This window comes from Ambystoma mexicanum, chromosome 9, assembly GCF_040938575.1.
Source record: "Ambystoma mexicanum isolate Mex_15411 chromosome 9, UKY_AmexF1_1, whole genome shotgun sequence".
In the NCBI taxonomy this organism is placed as follows: domain Eukaryota; kingdom Metazoa; phylum Chordata; class Amphibia; order Caudata; family Ambystomatidae; genus Ambystoma; species Ambystoma mexicanum.
In genome coordinates, this window is record NC_090931.1 from 640,621,558 (window position 1) to 640,642,828 (window position 21,271).

Consider the following 21,271-nt stretch of genomic DNA (forward strand, 5'->3'; position numbering starts at 1 on the left):
TACGCTACATGTGCACTGGACTTATGAACTCTATGCAGAGGATAAGTGCACCAGCCCGACTATAGTGTGTCCCTCATGCCGGCCGGGGTTCTCTCTGAACCATCATTTCCTTCCCAAATCGTTTTCACCTTGGACTTATCAACACATCGTGGACAAAGATTTTCCAGGCTAAGGTAGGGGAAGTACAGGATTGATTATAAGGAAGGGTGATTACGGGGTGAGTTCCATTATTAAGTTCATTCCTCTTCTTCTAGGAAGAAGACCTATCCCACAAATCTGCTGAACTCGGACTCTGGTGTTCCCCATAATAGGGAACACTGCACCCTTTCGAGTGATTTGCTGTGCTAGTCGTTACATTCATTTAGCTAGTGGGGGAAATCATTAGGAAGGTTTTTCGACCTCAAGGAGTTTCCTCTACACAAGGGTAATCATTGTACCATGCACAACATTAGTAAGCTATCCCAGTTGTTTGTAGTTCCCCAACTCTTAGTATCAGCCTGTACTACTCAGAGACTTTAGTAGAATGGCAGACCAGTGAGGCTAATCTTAAGACGAAGATGTGAGCTGTAGGCAAGTACACTGAACCTAGCAAGTAATGCAATTCAAAGAAACACTTACACATAAATGTATATTAAAATATATATTTATTATATTTACACAAGATGTACTTTTAAATACTTAGCACAATAAACCACAACACTTAATACTTAACACTTAGAACTACTTTAGAATACTTTAAAAAGGCCACCGTTTAATTTGTAGTTGCTTGTGGTTACATTTAATGCAGCTTTTGACAGTAATGACAGTTCCATCTTATTATCAGGTAAAACACGAACTTGCAAATCTTTGCAGAAATGCGGTAACAACATTTACTCTGCAATCACATATAACAGTGACTTTTGGGAAGGAAAATAGTTGGCTAGTTTTATACTAGCAAGGCCTCTGTTTCTAGAAGTGGTTTCTTAACACAGCAAGTCTTAAGTTCAAAAACGCAACCCTAGGTAAAAGCAGTTCGGAGAGGGCTCAAAGTCTCGACTAGCAGAATACGAAAAGTTCCTGTGGATACTTTAAAGTCTCTAGTCCTTACGATGTAGCAAGTTAAACCAACGTTGGGGACCCTGTTAAGGACTCGCTAAAGGGACACAAGCAGCAGCTTGAGTCAGAGGTGAGAGGGGGTATCATAGACACCACTATGTGCACTCCAATGCTCTGGAGTGACTTCATGGATCAAGGTAAGCAATACCTTTCTCCCCACAGTACCTTAGGTTAGAATAATGACTGTGGCTTTATTCTCCTACATGTTGCAGCACTGGATCCAACCGCCAGATTCCTTGGTTTGACGAAAGGCAGGACAATGGATAGCATCTCTCAGCAGCAGCCTCGAGGGAGGACCTCTGCCATGGCTTTCAACAACTTCTCTGGTCACTGTGGTATTGGCACCTTTTCTGCAGCACCATCAAAGGACGTGATTCACCTGGTAAATCATCTTCGCTTCTCAGTCCCCGACTCTGCTGAGGGGTTCTGGGCAGGTTGGATCAGATCTCTGGAGTGTCCTTGAATGCTCAACAAAGACTTGAACAAGTTTGGCCTTTCCATGAAGATGCACTCGGAATGCGCAGGTCTCCTGGTATTGGGGTTTAGCCGCTCTTGAAACTCACAGGACCTCACGAGATGGCTCAAATCAAAGTTTGTCCTGGGACTGGTTGTTCCCACCAGTCAAAGGGAAGGAGTCCTCGTTGGAATTCCCCTGTCGCACAGAAAACAGGATCAGAAAAGCAGTGGTTGCTTCACGGTGTTGCAAAGGGGCTGCAGGCATCTCTGGTCTTCGTCGGTTACTTCAGCTTCCAGTGGTCGAACCACGGTAGTAATGGCGAAAAAAGAAAGGAACCACCAAGTTAGTACTTGGGTGACCCTATTGTGTATAACTGGGGCTATGGACATGGCCTGCAGTAAAAATAAATTTCACACAATAGTTGGTCGAACACGTCCACTTCCACCAGCCATAACTAGGAGATTCTCTATGCAACAAAAAGCACCGGAGCAGAGAAGGGGTATACTAAGTATCCCATTGGCACTCCACATAAGGTGGGGTGTACCAATCGAACAGACTAAGGTTTTAGGAGAGATACCAAGTTTCGCTCTATCCTTAAGAACTGTAGTTACTCTAGGATAGGAAAATAATCTCAAAGGAGGACCCAAAGGGTCCCCAGCAACACTGCCCATAAGGAGCTGTGTGCTGCAATGGAAAAATACTGTCTTAGGTCAAATGTTTGAATGCAAAGGATCAAATGACCAAAGGGTCGAATCAAAAAGGACCGAAAACCAAAGGGTCGAAATTATTGTTTTTTTTGGGCGACCCCCCGCCAATCCCTTGTTTTTGGTGCAAAAACCATTTTTTTACTATACGAAAACCAAAAAAAAGAAAAAGATATTTAAAAAAAAAAATTGACCTTTTGGTTTTCGGTCCTATAGCCTCGACCCTTTGGTCATTCGATCCTTTTGGTGTCGAACCTTTGACCGGACACCGAAAAATACATATGCCTTAAAAAGAGATGGAGGAAAGTAGACTCCATAGGACAGTAAAACAAAGGAAAAAGTTCCAAAAAAACAGCCCAGAAGAATGAATTAGTGGAAAAAGGATTCCCTCATTCAGGATTGAGGAAAAAGGTCCAGAAGTCCAGCAAAGAGTGCGGGGGGCCTCGCTGGGAGAGGGGATGAAGCATACAAATGATAAATCTCCCTAACAGAGTGTTAGGGAGAATTCTCAGAAATGTGCCAATTCCCTCTACCTTAGAGACCCCCAGCAACTTTGCTGGATTTTGAGGACTTGATTTATTTTAATCTGGAGAGTGAGACTCTTTTCCCCACTCTCTCATGTATTTTAATGTAATTTCTGAACTCCATCAGACTCCTCAACCAAAAGAAACAGACTCCATAGGCATCATAGTTTACATAGGTACACACAGCATATTTAGTGCAGTGACATAGGGAAGTCTCTTAAATTTCCCCAAGGTTTAAATACCCTCTCTGGGATAAACTACTGTTTCCCAGAGCAGTAAAGTGAAATTGACTTTACTTACAATTATAACTTTCTAGACCCAGCACACCGTATCTTACAATAGGGTGCTGGAGGGGTTATTTAGTATCCCATTTGTCTAACTTTGTAACAATTTTATGCTACCCTTTCCTCACTGAATGGCTAGTGGCAGTGGTTTAATTTTTACTACCATGGTGTGCATTTACCGTGGGCTGTGTTCGCAGCTGCAGTAAAGCACCCAAGGGTGCAATTTTTGTCAAAAAGGCCTCAGTCTTTTTTCGCCATTTCTTTGTGGAAAGGTCCTTCTTGAGATGTACTCTGCGTGCCAAACCAGGTTTGGTCCCTTTGCCTTTGGGGGGATTCACAAGTGAAGCCCGTCTGTGGCTCCAGGGTGTCTGGGGTAGGCAGGAAGTGAGGGAGGTGCCCGAAACTCCCTCTGCTTAGTCTCCTAGGAGACCCAAATGCACTCTGATGATTGGCTGGTTGGCTGTCTGGCAAGGACAGCCACCCTGCTGGGTGAGTGACTGACAGCTAGGCTGGAATGTAAGGGAGAGAACTGTATAAAAGGCGAGTCTTTTGGCTTGGAAGGCAGAGTCGACCACTGGACGAAGGAACCGAAGAAGAGCTTGAGAGCTTGAAGAGGACGCCTGCTGCAACGCCAAGTTCGCATCGACAGAGAAGCCCAAGCAAAGACGACTTCTCCCCTTGAGTTGGTGGCACTAATCAACTCCAAAGTAAGCTACCTCAACATCCATCTCAGAGCTGGTTGCATTTTCACAGAGTTGCTGTTGGAAACCGTAGAGCCAGGGAGAGGAACATCAGTTTGTGTGCGTTGCTTTTATGTTGGCCAAGAGCTCCAGGAAGATCCTCCGAACTACCAGGAAGCAGGACTGACCGAGCCTGAGCCCCCTCCACAGAGTGCGGGACCCCAGAAGCAATCCATCTCGTCAGCCAGGAACCATGGTGTTGCTATTTGTGGTAGACGTGAGGAGCTAAAACACTGAACATCCACTGAAAGTGAACTTTGCCGGTTTCAAGTTTTGACCGTCCCAGTGCAGGAGTCCCCCCCAGACTCCCCCTCCCGACGCCCTCCCTCTGGTCCCCACGACCGAGGAACAGTGAGATCTGCAGAAATGCACAGGAACAGGAGTCACCTTCTGCATCTTTTCTTCATTTTAAAAGGTATTGTACAAAGTCTAAGAGAACTTACCTCTTGCTGAAGAGTTGCTTGCAACTTCTACTACTCACAAGTCTTACAGCGTGTGGCTCTACATTGATGCATCTTTTTACTCAAAGACTTCTGAAACATTGTGCAAAGACTTTTCTACTTACCTTCAATGAAGTGCTTCCGTCCATATAGACTCTTGCCTATTGACTTTGGCTTAGCCTGTTTCAGCTGAATGACTTATTTGGGGCTTTGAAAGTATTTGTCTGCTTAAGAAATAATTGTGGTAGCTCATTTGCTCTAACCTTTTCCTTCTTGCTTGCTCTTAACTAATTCTGAATGCCAACAGTAATATATCAATGTCAACAGCGCCCTAGCAATTGAAGTCACCTGTGGGTGTAGGTCTCTGCTGTATGCCATCGCAAATGGGTAGTTTTGGATTCTGAACTTAAGAGTGTATAATTTTGAAGTGTATTTGTGTGGTGTTCTGCAGTGCTCCCTTCTGAAGAAGGCTTACATTAATTGACTGGTAAATAAATGAATAATTGTTTTATCAAGAAACCCTGTGTGTAACGGTCTACTTGAATACTTGTCACTGTGAACCTCTAACTCCCCTACAGCTCACATTGACCCCTCTTGAGATAAGCCTGGCTATTCGTCCACGCTACCAAACTGTAGTACAGACTTATACCAAAGGTTGGGTTACTATTGCCAGGAGGTCAGGGTTGTTGTAGTGCACCCTAAGGGTACTGCATACAATTTTGCCTAACACAGGTCCAGTGGGAGTTTTAAGAATTTGCAAGGCCAGCAGGTCCATTACAATCTAGAGTAGGAAGCCAATTCAATTTGAACCAGAGAGATATTGCAGACTTACTACAGGGAAAACCATAAATATATTTGGGCAAACATTTTTCTAATCCATTTGGAGTATTCTGAATACATGGAATATTGGCCTAAATGGTCTACAGTCATTCGCCAATTCAAATCAAAGTTTCCTTAGTTTTGTTTGCATTGTTAATCAGTTCCTCCTTATCAGAGCCTATTGTATTTAGAGGTTTGCACATTTTAAATTGTAAAGGGAGATAAGTTTTATCCATTAGTGCAGTATCTGAATCCACATACATTTATTTGATTTATTATACATAAAACCATGTAGGTTTTGTATATACACAACACATATTTAAGCACATTACAAAATATAAATTCATAATAAAATACATATTATATACCAATACATAAAACACATCTTCCTAATAGCTTATTACAACTCCAATTATTAGGTCAGTTTCTCATTTCGAGACAGCATTATGAATAGAGTCTTCAAGTCGCCTTAACATCACTGAGCAATTACATGTCCAATAACGAATTAACAATCAACATCTCAAAAACAAAGACAATGACTCTAAGCAAACCACAATCGAAAAAGACACACCATCCAGTATTCAACATCAGTGGAACCTGTTTAGAAAGCGTCACAACGTTCAAATACCTCGGCATAACAATCAAAGACTGAAGAACAATGGTTGGACACATTAGATCAAAAGGCACAAATACCGGCACGCCAAGGTTGCATACTCCACAGAAAATATGGAACATTTTCATTCAGACCCATCATCGCTTATTACAGACTAAAATACATCCCAACAATAACCTATGGAACAGAAGCAATGATAAACACCGAAAAAGTAAACTGGATGAAATTCGAGTCAACCTTTTGGCGAAAGATTCTCCATCTCCCTCAGTCTTTTCCAATGCCGAGGATACGACATGAAGTGGCAATCCAATCTATAGGATCTATTGTACGATGGAAAAGATTGGACATTTATCGAAAAATCCTATCTGATGGACAAACTCCTGCAATCCAAAATCTGAAATCACAAACCAACGCCTTTAACAACACGGTGCTAGAAACATGGAAAAAATCCATTACCAAAGAAATGGAAACCGAAGAAATAACTGAAGAACTCCTAATCATGCGGCCACAACATGCCAAAACTAAACTTTTACAGAATGACTGGATCAACACTATCCAACTGAAAAATACCTACAAACAGACGCTTCAATGTAACCTAGACAACAGAAAAATACAACCTCCACCGTATCTTCCGGACCAAACCATCAAGTCAAGATTTTTAAGAATTCGCCTGATTATTCTACCAACAAAATCCTACCTTGCAACAAGGAAAATTGTCAGAACAGAAAACTACTACCGATTCTGCAAAAACGAAACCATACCGGAAACCATATTCCACCTGGTTATGGAATGTCAGGTCTTCACACAACAACGCAAACAATTCGGAACCTACTTCAACCTCTCAACTCAACAAATGAGGACAGAAGAAAGATTGGCCGCTATCCTCAGTGGCAAAAACAACAAATACATATACACAATTACCTTGTTTCTCACCAGCATCCTGGAACTGAATGGAAAAGATGCTTAAATACAATCAAACTATTTTTTTTTCTCCTTCTCTGTCCCTTCTGTACACTCTTGACTAAATAGAGCACAAAGAAAAAGAAACGATGGAAAAGTTTGTAATCAAACTAAAAAAAAAAAATAAATAAATAAAAAATAAATAAAATAGAGCCCAATAAATTATTAATGTCAAAAACTATTCCTAAAAAATCTTTAAAACAACCCTTCCGATTGTTTAGTTGATTTAACATTTCTATGCACTTCCAATAAAACTTTGTAATGAAATAAATAAAATTCATATAATTTCCCTCTAGAAACAAATTCCAACAAGATCAGATATCATTGCTATCAACCCACATAAACCGATTTGAAGGAGCAAACCTTTTTGAATATAAACATAGCTTCTTCCTTATGACAATAACTTTAAAGGAAAGAAGTCCCAGCTTGCGTCAAATGACACAATTTGGTATTGAAAGAGCTGGGCCAAGAGCTTTCTCCCACATAGACCCATGTAAAGAGTTCAAATAGGCTCCCAAATCTACTAAAACAATTTCCAAACCATAAGTTATAGGAGGCACAATTTTTGGTGAATATAATCTCAGCAACGGAATCAGAATTTACACAAACTAGCATAAACCCTTTTTAGTTGTGCTAACAGAACAAAAAAATAAAAATAAACAGTTGACGCGGCCTATCTCTCATCCGCTCCCTGATGGTTCTCAACGAATGGTTGTTAGCGATGGTGAAGCCCAATTATCTGGTTGTGCGGGCTCTCTCCAGCTTAGAGAGACCAACTAACCAATTGATTGTTTTAGTTTTTGTTAGGTAAGAATTGGTGTAGTAATACTGTCTGAGACTACACAACACTTATCTGCTTGGTATTAGGTAACCCACCTTTTGGTATAGGTCTGTACTACACAAGTCGGTAGTGTGACTGAGCAGCCAGGCATATCTCAAGAGGGTTAAAAAGGCATAGGTTATCAGAACATAAAAAGAAAACAATTATTTCTTAGACAGTGCAGATATTTTGAGTCCACCAGAAGAGTCCATTCAATTCAATAGGCTAGGCCAAAGTAGTTTGTAAAAAGAAGAATCATATGTTGGGACACAAACTGATTAGGCCTGCGAGTTGAAAAGTTTCAAGCACTTTCATTGCGAGAGGCAAGTACTCAGTCTCATTTCACAGTACCTTACAAATGAAGAAAAAGATGCAGCTGAAGACTTCTGGTCCTGCAGATCTTGCTGTTCCTGGGCCTCAGTCGTGGGAGGGAGACAAGAGGGAGGACATCGGGGCACGACTGCACTGGGACAGTCAAAGGCTGGCACTTGGCAAACTTAAATTTCGGTTCTTGTGAGTAAAGCACACAAACTGGTGTCCTGGTTATACAGTTTCCTGCAGCACTCTGAGGAAATTCAACCAGCTCCGCGATAAGGTGTCCAGGTGGCTTATTGTCGAGTTGATTGGTCTCACCAACTCAAAGGGAGAAGTCGTCCTTGAAGGGGCTTCTCTGTCGAGGTGAACTTGGTGATTTGGACCTTTAGCAGGGCTTCACCATGCAAACCAAGGGTCCAGGAGTTGCAGCAGCCGTCCTCTTCAAGCTCGTCTTCGGTTCTTTCGTTCCAGTGGTTGACTCTGCCTTCCAAGCTAAGAGACTCACCTTTTATTTAGTTCTCTCCCATTCATTTCAGACTAGCTGTCACTCACCCAGTGGGGTGGCTGTCCTTGCCAGACAGTCAGCCAACCAATCACTAGAGTGCATTTGGGTCTCATAGGAGACTAAGCACAGGGAGTTTCGGGAACCTCCCTCACTTCCTGCCCATCCAAGACACTCGGGCACCAGAGGCAGTCCTCACTCTGAAGCCCGCCAAAGGCGAATAAACAAAGGAACCAAACCTGGTTTGGCGTGCAGAGCAAAACTCTAGAAGAACCTTTCCACAAAGAAATGGCGAAAAAGACCGGGAACTGTTTTTACAGAGGGGGCTCAGACGCTATCTTGAAAAACATGGCTCCTGCGATTTAATGCTACCAGTGTTCACGGTCGGGAAAAATCATGGTAGTTTGTTGTAAAACCACTGCCACCAGCCATTTCGAGAGGAAAGGGTAGCATTTCACTGCTACATGAGTATCTAGACACAGGGGATACTAAATAACCCCTCCAGCACTCTATTTTAAGATAGGGTGTGTTGGGTCTAGGAATTTAAAGAGACTGGTAAAGTCTATTTTACTTTACTTACTCTGGGAAACAGTAGTTTATTCCAGAGAAGGTATTTAAACCTTGGGAAAGCCTGAAAAGGTTTCCCTGTGCCACCGCACTGAGGGTGCTGTGTGACACAAATGGAGATGATGCCTATGGAGTTGGTTAGACTCCATAACCAAAGAAAACACAAGAGTAAAACACATGGATTTAAAATTTTCAAAGTCCCAAAGTTTAGCAAAAGAGCTGGAGGGCTCCAAGGTGGGAGAAATTGGCACATTTATGAGAATTCTCCTTCACAACGAGAAGAACAAGTTACTATTTTACCTGGTAACATTCTTTCGATGGGATGTTACGACGACTTATTCCACATCTATGACAGGTAATCAATCACCAGAGCTGTGGTGCTTTGGAAAATTTTCAGAATCTGCGTCCTGCATCAATGTCGATACGCTGTCCTCGAGGGCCTCCGTCGAGCCGACGTCACCGGATGTTATAAGTAGGACGCACAACGCCGGTAGCCTCAGTTGTAGTTTTTTTCCCCCCAGAACGTGTGGCACCAATCTTCTGCCAGTATGACTACAGAAAGCCTTGCGGAAACTAAAGCTGCAATCGCAAAAGAAATTCTTTAGGCCGGGCAGGCTGGGAGGGTACGATATGGAATACGTTGTTGGAACATCCCATCGAAAGAACGTTACCAGGTAAGAAAGTAACTTGTTCTTCGAGGGGATTGGTTCCTCCAACGTATTCCACATCTATGACAGACTCCCAAAGCAGTACCAATGTATGGAGGTGGGAAAAGAAATTAGAATTTTAGAATGCCCAATTAAATCGCAGAATAGAGGACCGCCTTGCCAAAGGCCAAATCTTGCCCATGGATAGAATCCAGGGAGTAGTGTTTGACAAATGTGTGGACAGAGGCCCATGTGGCTGCTTCACAAATGTTACGAATGAGCAGTAGAGGCAGCCACACCCCTAGTAGAATGGGCCCGTAAGCCTACCGGAGGGTCCTTACCCGCCAAGCGGTAACATTCAGAAATTGTCAAGATAATCCATCTAGACAAAGTCTGCTTAGTAACAGCTTGTCCCAAATGCCTTCCAGCGCATCCTACAAAGAGCTGATCGTCCACTCTGACCCGGCACATGTGTGAGATGTGGAAACTTAAAGCTCTTCTAGGATCCAACCTATGGAGCCTCTCCTCTTCCTTACCAGGATGCAGAGGAGGATAGAATGCCGGAAGAATGACCTTCTGGCTTAAATGAAATTCTGACAACTTTCGGAAGAAAAGAAGGACAAACCCTAAGGACAACCCGGTCTTTATGGAACACCGTGAAAGGTGGCTTAACGGATAGTGCCTGCAACTCACTCACTCTGCGAGCGGAAGTAACGGCAACTAAAAATACAGTTTTCAAGGTCAACAGTCTCAAAGGACAATAATGTAAAGGCTCAAATGGGGCTCCCATTAGGAATTTTAGAACCAGGTTCAAATCCCAACCGGGCACCTGGAAAGGTGACGGTGAGAACACATTAGTGAGCCCTTTCAGAAACTGAGGAATCAAAAGGAATCTTAAAATAAGAACGCTCCTCAAACGAGCGCTTAAATATGGACAGCGCTGCCAGGTAACCTTTAATGGTACCCACTTGCAGGCCCTTGTGGGCTAACGAAAGCAAAAAAGACAGAAGCACAGGAATGGCACATTAAAAAGGATCCACATTCTTGACCCGGCACCAGTCGCAGAACTTTCTCCAACGGCAACGGTACAGGGACTTTGTTGCAGGCCTTCTGGCCGAAAGCAACACCTCCATCATGTCTTCAGGGAGGTCCCAATCCTTATACCTCAACCTTTCAGAAGCCAAGCATGAAGGTTGAGGGCCTTGACCTCTGGATGGGGAACCTGACCCCCCCCTCCCGTGAGAGCAGATCACCTCGGTAGGGAAGACTGTGTGGAGGGCAGATGGACATGTCGAGAAGGTCCGGGTACCACGTTCTCCTGGCCCATGCCGGAGCAATGAGGATCATTCGGGAACCAAACCTCCGTAACCTCCACAGCACTTGTGGAATGACGGGGACTGGAGGAAACTAGTACAGCAGTGGGAAGGACCACTCCACTACAACTGAGTCCCCTAAGGCTCCTCTTGGAGGAAATTGCCGCGAGTAGAATCTTTCGCATTTCGAGTTGACACTGGCGGCGAAGAGATCCACTTGTGGGGTCCCCCAAAGGGCGAAGATCTCCAGGAGAATCTCCTGAGCCAGCTCCCACTCGTGAGAGGCCATGCTCTGCCTGCTCAGAGCTTCCGCCGTCTCGTTTTCGTCTCCGGCCAGATGAACCCCCCCCCCCCCCGAGATCGAAATTTCCTGCTGGATGGCCCAGAACCAGACCTACATCGCCTCTCTGCACAGAGGGAGTGACCCTGCCCCCCCCTTTTTTCTTGAGGTAGTGCATGGCCACTGTATTGTCCGTCAGAATCAGGACATTCTTCCCCTGCACAGATGGCAGAAAAGCCTTCAGGGCTAGTCTGACGGCCCTCAGCTCCAACAGATTGATATGGAGTCTGGACTCCGACGGAGACCAACGACCGTTGACTGTCAACTCATTGGCATGAGCTCCCCATCCCGTGAGGGATGCATCCGTCACGATCGTCACCTCCGGCAAGGGTAGCCAAAATGGAGCCCCCTTCATCAGACTGCCTTCGACGGCCCACCACAGAAGATCCTGGGCGACTGAGGGCAGCACCTGAATGGTATTCGACATGCTGCCGGAGGACTGTGTCCACTGCATCTTGAGAGCCCACTGCAGAGATCTCATCCGCAGCCTGGCTTCTGGCTCCAGAAGAATGCAGGATGCTATGAGGTCGAGCAACCTCAAGAACTCGGAACGCGGGGAAACTCTGGGCATGTTGAAACTTGTTCACCATCTGCAGAATGTGAGAAGCCCTTACCTGGGGCGGAAAACACAGCCCCAGGGATGTGTCTAGCACTGCTCCGATGTACTGGAGCCGCTGGGTAGGTGTCAAGTGGGACTTCTTTAAGTTGAGGGAGAAGCCCAGCCCGTGAAGGGAGTTGCAGGTGACTGACAGATGATCCAGAACTTGCTCGGGAGAGCGCGCCCTGATCAACCAATCGTCGACGTAGGGGTAGACGTGAATCTCCTTTCCTGAGATACGCTGCCGCCACCACCACCATGAGCTTGGTGAAGACCCTCAGGGCTGAGGTCAATACGAACGGCAGGACCCGAAATTGAAAGTGCGAGTCGCCAACCGTGAACCTCAGTTACTTGTTCTTGGGATGAATCGACACATGAAAGTAAGCGTCCTTGAGGTCAAGAGACACCAACCAGTCCTGAAGTTGAAGGGCCTGGAGGACTTGAGAGAGAGTAACCATCTTGAACTTGTCCTTCCTGAGGAGCTTGTTCAAACCATGCAAGTCCATGATGGGTCTCAATCCCCCGTCTTTTTTCGGGATAAAAAAATATGGGGAATACCATCCCTTGTTCCTCTCCGCTACAGGCACCAGTTCTATGGCACCTTTCTCCAGCAGGGATTTGATTTCCTGCGCAAGGAGCAGATCCGGACTCTTCAAAGAGAGATTCCCTGATGGATTGTCGTGAGGCCTCTGCCGGAAAGGAAGACAGTAGCCGTGGGCTATGATCTGCAGAACCCACACATCTGAAGTAATGGCATGCCATTCTGCAAGACGCTGCGCCAGCCTTCCCCCAACCGGCAAACCATGGGACATGGCCTCATGACTGAGCCGAAGCGGCTGCGGCAGTGCTCGAGGGCAAAGAGGCAACTGCTCGAGTGGCCTTGGTACCTCGAGTACCCTTTTTTCCACCTCTGGTACTCCTACGTTGGCCCCTTTGACTTGCAGCTCCCCTCGATCTACCAAAGGTAGAGTAGTATCTAAAGGACCCCCCCCCCCCCCTCCATTGCGGTCCCCTAGGACGAAAAGGCGGAGGTTGGCGGACTGCAGCGCTCTACGACTTCGCTGCAGCTTTAGAGGTCTGCAACCTCAAGGCTCTCGTCAGCCTTGCTGCCAAAAAGATGTTCACTATCAAAGGGCATGTTGAGAAGCCGGGCTTGTACATCAGGAGCAAACCCAGACTTCCACAACCACGCAAATCTGCGCATCACGTTGCTCGCCGCCATGGACTGGCTGACACAGTCTGACAAACCCGACTCTTCATCCACCTCAGAGATGTAATCCAGAGACTGGAATAAATCCCTAGATGAGGGCACCGAAAAAGGCTCAAATACAGGCCTCACTGACTTCTTCAGGGGCCTTCCTCGGAGTTTCCACCGATGCCCGTGGTACCTCCGGTAAAGCCTCCACAAAAGGCGTCGACGGAATCAGCGTTGAGCGTGGTGCCGATGGCTTCGACACAGGCATCGAGGGCGGTGCCCCGAGCGTGTCCTACGATGGCCTCGCACTGATGGCGTTGACGACTTCCTCGGAGGCGGAGCCTCGAGAGAGTCCCTTGACGGACATGCGCCGACGTCTTCTTAGAAGACTTCACAGGCTCCAACGGTCTCGAGGGCGTCGAGGACCGGGACCTGGAGCAGGCATGGCTAGAGCGATCCACCTTGTCCGAATGGGACCTCAAAGGCTCCCGATGATCGCGCCGTCTGCTCGAGCACAAAGGCGTGCGAGCGGTGGCCCTAGCGCGTTCCCTGCCAGCTTCTCTCGAAGGCACGGATGGAACGGAGCCCCGCGATTCAAAAATCGCCATCATTTCCTTACGAAATGCATCCTATTCCGCAGGAGAAGAATGCTTGTTGGGACAAGCAACCCGCCGTCTGGCGGAGTCCTCGGACGAGGAAGGCGACCGGTGACGGCACTTCCGCAAGGCCTTCGACGTGAACGACTGCCAATCGTCACAGTCATCGGTGGCGTGGTCCTCGCCAAGGCACCAGAGGCAGACATTGTGCGGGTCCGTAAGCGACATCTTGGAACCACAGTGCCGACACTTCTTGAATCCCGACCGCAGACATGATATCTTCGCAAAAAATCAAGTTCGAGGAACCCATAGAAATCAGAAGAACCGAGGCGCGTCGAGATCTCCGAAGCGAACACCTTCGCGGACAAAAAACTGAACTGAGGCTACGGGCATCGTGCATCCTACTTATAACATCCAGTGACGTCGGCTCGACGGAGGCCCTCGAGGACAGCGTATCGACGTCATCGACGCAGGACATTTTCTGAAGCAGCACAGCTGTGGTGATTACGTATCAGATGTGGAATACGTCAGAGGAACCAATCCCCTCAAAAAGGTATTTAAACCTTATGAGCAATCTAAAGGATTTCTCTGTGACAATACACTAAAGGTGCTGTGTGATAGTGTAAAAGATGATGCCTATGGAGTTTGTCAGACTCCCCAACCAAAAGAAACGGTATTCAAAATCACATTAAAATACGAGAGTGTGAAAAAGGGTCTCAATCTCTCCAGGTAAAAAATTCAAGTCTTCATAATCCAGCAAAGTTGCTGGGGGTCTCTAAGGTAGAGAGGAATTAGCACATTTCTGAGAATTCTCCCTAACAACCGCCTATCTGGATAATAAGGTTAATTTTCTTTGTAAACCAATAGGAGTCAAATAAAAAAAATAGGTCATCTGGAAATGCCAACCAGTGTAATCTTGTAGCCCCCAATTTAATTGGAAGGCATTTACAGAATCCCATAACTTGTTGATATCCGCAAAATATAGATAAAGTACAGGGGCAAGGACGCAGCCCTGCCTAAACCCAACTAAGGTATCAATAGGTCTAGTTAGCACACCGTCCTTGGTCAACCAGATGCTCACATATCTATTTTGTTTCAGTAAGGATAACAAGTTAACCAATGCTTCGGACATTTCCCCAACTTAAAAGTTTGAGCCAAAGTTTTTGGGGGTTGACCTGTTCGAAGGCATTTGACAAGTCCATTGTAGCTATATAGACTGTACCATTAGTGCCTTTTTTAAATGAAGCCAAAATATGAGCCATATAGTGCCATTTAAAGTCGTGCCTACAATTTTCCAAAATCCTACTTGGAATTTAGTTAGTATGTGTTAGGCAAGATTTGGAGCAGTACCCTTCGGGTGCACTAGAACAACCTAGACCTCCTGGCACTAGGAACCCAACCTTTGGTATAAGTGTGTACTACACAGGTTGGTAGCGTGATTGAGCAGCGAGGCTTATCTCAAGAAGGGTCAATGTGAGCAGTAGAGTAGTTACAGAGATTCACAGTGACAAGTATTCAAATAATCACTTGCACAGAGAGCAGAGGACCCCAGCCAAGATTCTCTATTATTGGTAACGTAGTCGAGCAATCAAGGGCTAGCTTCTCAGGAGGTGATGTAGGCTGGTTCATAAGTACAGTGTAGGACCCGAGCCCCCACAAAGGAATGTCCACACACTACTAGTTAAAAAACAGTCTTTATATAATTAAGGTTCAAGGTTATATACACAATAACTCACTTTGTGCTCAGTAAATCTACAATGGCATATTTATACAGTTCTAAGTGGTACCACAATTATTATCAGATTTCATTAAAGTGCATCAACTCTACTCTCATTAAATGTCACCCAAATCACTTAATAAAAGGTAACCAACAATAGATATAGGAGGAAATGCAGTTGGTTAGAACAATTGGCAGAATACTGGCCGCTACCACTAGACAGCTCTGTGTGGAGATCCCCCCCCCCACCTGGGCAACCTGTAAAATAAAGATATACCACAAGCCCAGTCCATATATTGTTCTATAAGTCTTATTTCCTTCTATAATGTTTCTACCACCCCAATGTACCTGGAATAGAGTTCCTTCAGGAGGCATTGAGGGATCCTTCTTGAGTGACTCCCTTTAAAGCAGGAGCCACCGATCGTCGGTGGGCCTCGAAGAAAGTGAACTCGGAGGCAAGAATCCTCGATGGAAGTTAGACGGCGTTGAGGCAGCAGCTTCGGTCCTGGCGGTGCTCGTCGACGATGAGTCGAAGATGTCCTGCAAGAAAGAGGCCTGCAGGGCACCTCGATGTCGAGAGTTCAGGACCGCAAAGAGTTTGTGAAGAACTGTGGCCCAGCAAGGGCATTGAGTCGTCTGGCGTCTCTACTGTCTTTGGGTGGCAGGAAACCTACCAGCGGATGCTCCTTGGCGCATCGACGGCCTGGCCTTTCCCCGGCGGGATAAGGCGGGCAGCGGTGCGGACGAGAGCGTCTGTGAATCAAAAGTCTTAGGCAAAGGAGCGTGCGGCTCCAGTAGTTGATGGCACGGCGTCAATTGGTCCCCGCTTCTGGGCAACACGGCTTCGACAGGCCTCCAGCAGTTACAGCAGACTTGCGAACCCTGGTCGACGACGGTGGACGGAACGTCCGGTGCTAATCTTCGCTCTCCTCGGCCGTGCCACTCTCCGGTCGGCAGCCTTTCGAGCGTCCGGCTTCGAAGGAGCTTCGGCGAAGGTTAGCGGTGCTCGATGGTCCCCTGGAGCATGGGAAGAGGGTGCCTAACCAGGTCCTCTCTTGGATCAGTCTCGACGGCTTTCGGCGAAGGGAGACAGCAGTCAACCTTCTTCAGGCTCGGCTTCGAGATTCAGCTTCAGTTTCAAGGTCAGTTTCAACTTCAGCTTCTGAACGATTTCTAGCAGTGAGAGGCCCCCAGATATACTAGTTGATCTCATTTAGTCTGCTGGGTCACACTCAGGCAACCAATCACTCAGAAGGGCATTCAGCAGTCAGTCAGCCAATCAGGCACACAGTGCATTCAGGCTATACTCCTCCCTTTCAGACACTCTCAACAAGGAATGTGTATTGGGACAAGTACCCAGCCATTCAACACTACACACTGCATTCATAACAGTTTCGGGAACGGCTGTCTCGGTCATTTTGTCAAACACCAGAAACCAGATATCCACAACAAGAAGTGCATATTGGTCACACACTCCATTCACCCAGGTCCCACGCACAGGGTGTACCCACAACATACAGTCACTGGGAAGGCTCAAGCCAGTCTGGCCTGGACTTCACAACACCATATATAGAACTTCCACCCAATAGCCAGTCAGGGGAAAGGGACAGAGTCAGGGCTTCCCAGGACTTTGGGAAAACAAGGCAACAGGCAATAGAAAGCAAGAGGCCACAGGGGCCATCTTGTTTCCTATCAGGAATCAACTGATTCCAATGTCAGGGCTTGGGTATCCCAAAATGGAGGATACTCAAGGCACCTGTCAAATTCAGCATGGAGCTGCTACCAGCCCATACCCTGCTCTGTGGGCCACACAGGTGCCCAAAAGCATACACTAGGGCACAGGGTTGTACTCCCACCCATGGGTGCCACAAGGGTATCCCAAGGGTCTGTACACCAAACCAAAAACAGGAAGAGCTGCACTGCTAGGAGTCCCACATGGACTCCTGGGCAGAAAACAATACAGAACACAAATGAAAAATGACTACAGGACAAGGAGGCCCTGTCCCTCCAGCATCACAGGGTCCAGCACTCTGTTGAGGTGGCTCAGGCTTCTTCAGTCTGGCTTCTTGGGAGACCGGAGGATCTTCCAGCAGCTCAGTCTGGCTTAAAAGTGATGCACTCCAATCTGGTGTTCCTCTCCCTGGCACTTCAGTTCTAACAGCAGCAGCAGTGGAAGTACAGCCAGCTCCAAGAGGCTGTTCAGACGAGTTCACTTTGGAGTTGATAGGTCCCATCAACAAGGGAAGAAGTCGTTCTTGCAGGGCTTCTCTAGTCGAGGCAAATTCGGAGTTTCAGCACAGCAGCAGGGCTTCACCGGGCAAACCAACGGTCCAGGAGTTGCAGCAGGTCTCTCTTCCAAGTTCTTCTTCAATTCCTTCGTCCAGTGGTCGACTCTGTCTTCCAAGCCACAAAAAGCCTTGCCTTTTATGCAGGTTTCTCCCATTATTCCAGCCTAGCTGTCAATAACACAGCAGGGTTGCTGTCCTTGCCGGACAGCCAGCCGGCCAATCACCTTTGGGTGCATTCCTGTAACCAAGGGGATTAAGCACAGGGAGTTTCGGGCACTTCCCTCACTTCCTGCCCCTGCCAGACACACTGGAGCCAGAGGCAGGCTTCACTCGTGAATCCTGCCAAAGACAAAGCGAACAAAAGCACCAAACCTGGTTTGGCGTGCAGAGTAAATCTCAAGAAGGACCTTTCCAGCAAGAAATGACGAAAAAAGAAGACTGAGGACATTTTGACAACAATGGCACCCATGAGTGGTTTACTTCAGCTGCAAACACAGCCCGTGGTAAAAACACACAATAGTAGTTAAAAGTAGACCACTGCCTCCAGCCATTAACTCTAGAAAGGGTAACAAAAATGTCACATGAGAAACTAGAGAAAGGGGATACTAAATAACCCCCCCCCCCAGCACCCTATTGTAAGTTTGTGTGTGCTGGGTCTAGAAAGTTACAAATGTATGTACAGTCATTCACTTCACTGCTCATGGAAACAGTAGTTTATCCAAGAGAATGTATTTAAACCTTTGGGAAATCTGAAAGACTTCCCTGTGCCACTGCACTGAAGTTGCTGTGTGCAACAATGTAAAATGATGATGCCTATGGAGTTTATCAGACCCCACAACCAAAAGAAACAGGCCCTCATTACGACCCTGGCGGAGTGGGTCTACGCCAGCGGTATTCGCGGCGGACCCGTCCGCCCTACTACGAGATCCCGTAGCGCCATGGTGAGTTTTCCGCCCGGTTTTTCCGGGCGGAAAAATCCATGGCGCTGCGGGACCTCGTCGTTAATTACGCCACCGTAATTTACGGTGGCGTAATTAACTCCTTCCCCACTCCCATTATACCCTGTGGGGCAAAAATGGGAATGGGGAAGGGTAAAATGGGGATTGGGGATTTACCGCCCCGCCAAGGTCGGAATGGGGCGGTAAATCCGCCAACCCCCATGGCGGTATCGGCAGCTTTCCGCCGTGCTCCATGGTGCATTTTGCACCACGATCTCCGCCAGGGTCGTAATGAGGGCCACAGAGTCCAAATCACAGAAAAATAAGAGTGTGGCAAAGGGTCTCACTCTCTTCAGGTTAAAAATTCAAATTTCTAAAATCCAGCGACGGTGCTCGGGGTCTCTAAGGTAGAGAGGAATTAGCACACTTCTGACAATACTCCCTAACAGTATATCTAATTTATCAATCCATGTATTCAATTCTTTCAGCAGCAAGGTGCAGCCCATACCACCTTCTTTCATAGTGACACACTATTTTTTATCCATCCTTCTGCCTCCTTTTCATAAGGAAGATCAATTAGTACTTATTGCTAGATCTTTAGGTTTTAAAAGGTGACCAAAAAAATAAAAGAAGAATCCCAGAGTTTTCATATTGTTTGGCCTCAGAGAGGTTGCATGAAGAAACACACCTAGAGAGAGTGCTCGTGCATTGTTGGGGTTCGTAACCAGCAAATATAAGGGTGCTGTGTAACTGTAATATACCTCATTGTTGGAGGATCATCTGGGGAATACATCATATTCTGGAACCCACATATCCAAAAGAGCAAACATATTGGTAACAATCTAGAAACTAATAATCCAAATGCAGTATCATTTGAGCTACCAGGCTCTATGAGGAGGCACTAGAATCTAAAATGTGCTTTGACATGGGGGGCGGGGGGGTAGGATTTGGATTTGCAGTAGGTCCTACAGGTAATACAGCAGCACATACGATCACCATTTGTATAAGGAGACATCAAAATGATACTGGGGTATAAGCATATGAGAGGCAGGGTTAAGAATTAACATTATTAAATACTCTAGAAAGGTAGCACCCAACTGAAGCAATGGTGGGGGAGGGGGAGTACATTAATAAAAGAGTGCTGAGCAAACAGTGAAACAGTATTGCTACAAGGAAAGGGTTGGCCTGAAGACAGACAAGTATCTCAGTTTTGGAAAAAGGGAAAACAAATGGCATATTCAATGGGTCTGTCTGTCCATACACTTCATACATTCTAGTTTTCGGACTTCAGGCTGCCTGCAATGTGCAAGAACTGACCTAGGTTTTATTCAAGATGTAATACCCACTACCATACGTTTTAAGGATATTGCAAGTCACAGAAGAGTTATCAGACCAAATAGAGAACAAGATAGAGTTCCTTTAGGTCACAGAACTCTGAGGCAACTTGTAATATCCTTTTTACGTACAGTAGGGGATAGTTTATTCCTTAAAATGCATGGCCACACACTGCCATCCCTTTCAGTAACTGGTCTCTTGCTTAATGCAAGAGATATTCCAGTTGTGGATACCTATTACCAATGTAGAATAGGCTTGGATTACAAAAAAACAATATGCAGCTTGCAGACAAACAGTTTAACCAATGAAAGCAGCAAGAATCTGTGCTTTATTCCTTATTTTAAAGTAAACAACTGTTTTGTAGATGCATTTTATTAAACTCCACCAGTGAACAAAACATTACTACCATAAGCAGTTCCTTATCAGTTAATTTCTGTAAAATGTCACAGAAAGCTATTTTACAAGGAAGGCATTTGAAAAGCTGGTCACAGGTTTAAGTGTTTCAGTGACAACTGCAATTCCTCTGCGCTGGCTCAAGCAGCAGACAACTTCACAAATTAAGCGTGATAATTAATTACAGAGCATTAGTGAGGTCATTTTCTTACTACAGGTCACAACTAGCCTGTAATAACATGTATAGGCTTTTCTACAGGTATTGCAGGCTGCTATGTATTATATCTACATTCATACCACCTTTAATAAAGGCAAGCACTGGCCCGACAGGTATAATTGCTGCCCGAAGGCAGGTTGTGATGTAAGCAGGCATAGCCCCAACTTCAGTCTAATTCTCTGTATCAGAAGATACTGTTACATACCTAAAGCCTCTTTGATGTGACCTCGGCGTCCCCACTTTGTTCGTAGCTCCACCGGCTTAAACCACAGGACATCCTCTGCAAGAAATAAAGATGGAATGTAAGCAACAAACCACATGAAAAACAGTTGATACTTGGAACTTGTTTTAAGACCTCAGGCTCCACCCTCAGAGTCCTGTAATTAATTATAGGCTGTTATTGGCGCAGGCGGAATGGAATCAGTTTAAAGAAGCCAACATTAGGTGACCATGTTCATCAATCTTATTATCTTACCTTACAAGGGGGCCTGAAATTGGTACACCTCACATCGTTAGTCCTTGCCAACATTTCCAATTGCGAGTGATCATTGTAGTTTTAGTCCAGAACATGTGGTAAACATGCTAAATATTGAAATGGCAGAGGATTTGTCCCAGAGGAACAAGATAAAGCTCACTAACAGGTACTCACTAGAATTTCCATTTTAACATTGAATTCTAGAAGATCCACTAGCTTTTTCATGATTGGCAAACAGAGAATATTTAGCCTTGGTTAGGACTGTGACATAAAAGCTGAATGTGTCCGTGGAACCTACACAAGAGCATGCAAACACCAATTCAAAAGACCTAGCACATATATTGTCGTTTTTAAGTTCCAAAAATAAATCACAGTTCAA

At 45.8% G+C, this 21,271-nt stretch overlaps 1 protein-coding gene across 1 annotated transcript in view; it reads right to left on the bottom strand.

The window, feature by feature from the left end:
* The window catches only part of TSR1 (TSR1 ribosome maturation factor), a 325,627-nt gene that overhangs the window by 13,122 nt on the left and 291,234 nt on the right, over positions 1-21,271 (bottom strand). Inside the window, exon 14 of the mRNA XM_069615351.1 lies at positions 20,623-20,697. Within this exon, the coding sequence (XP_069471452.1) occupies positions 20,623-20,697 (75 nt within the window). The remainder of the gene's footprint in view (positions 1-20,622; positions 20,698-21,271) is intronic.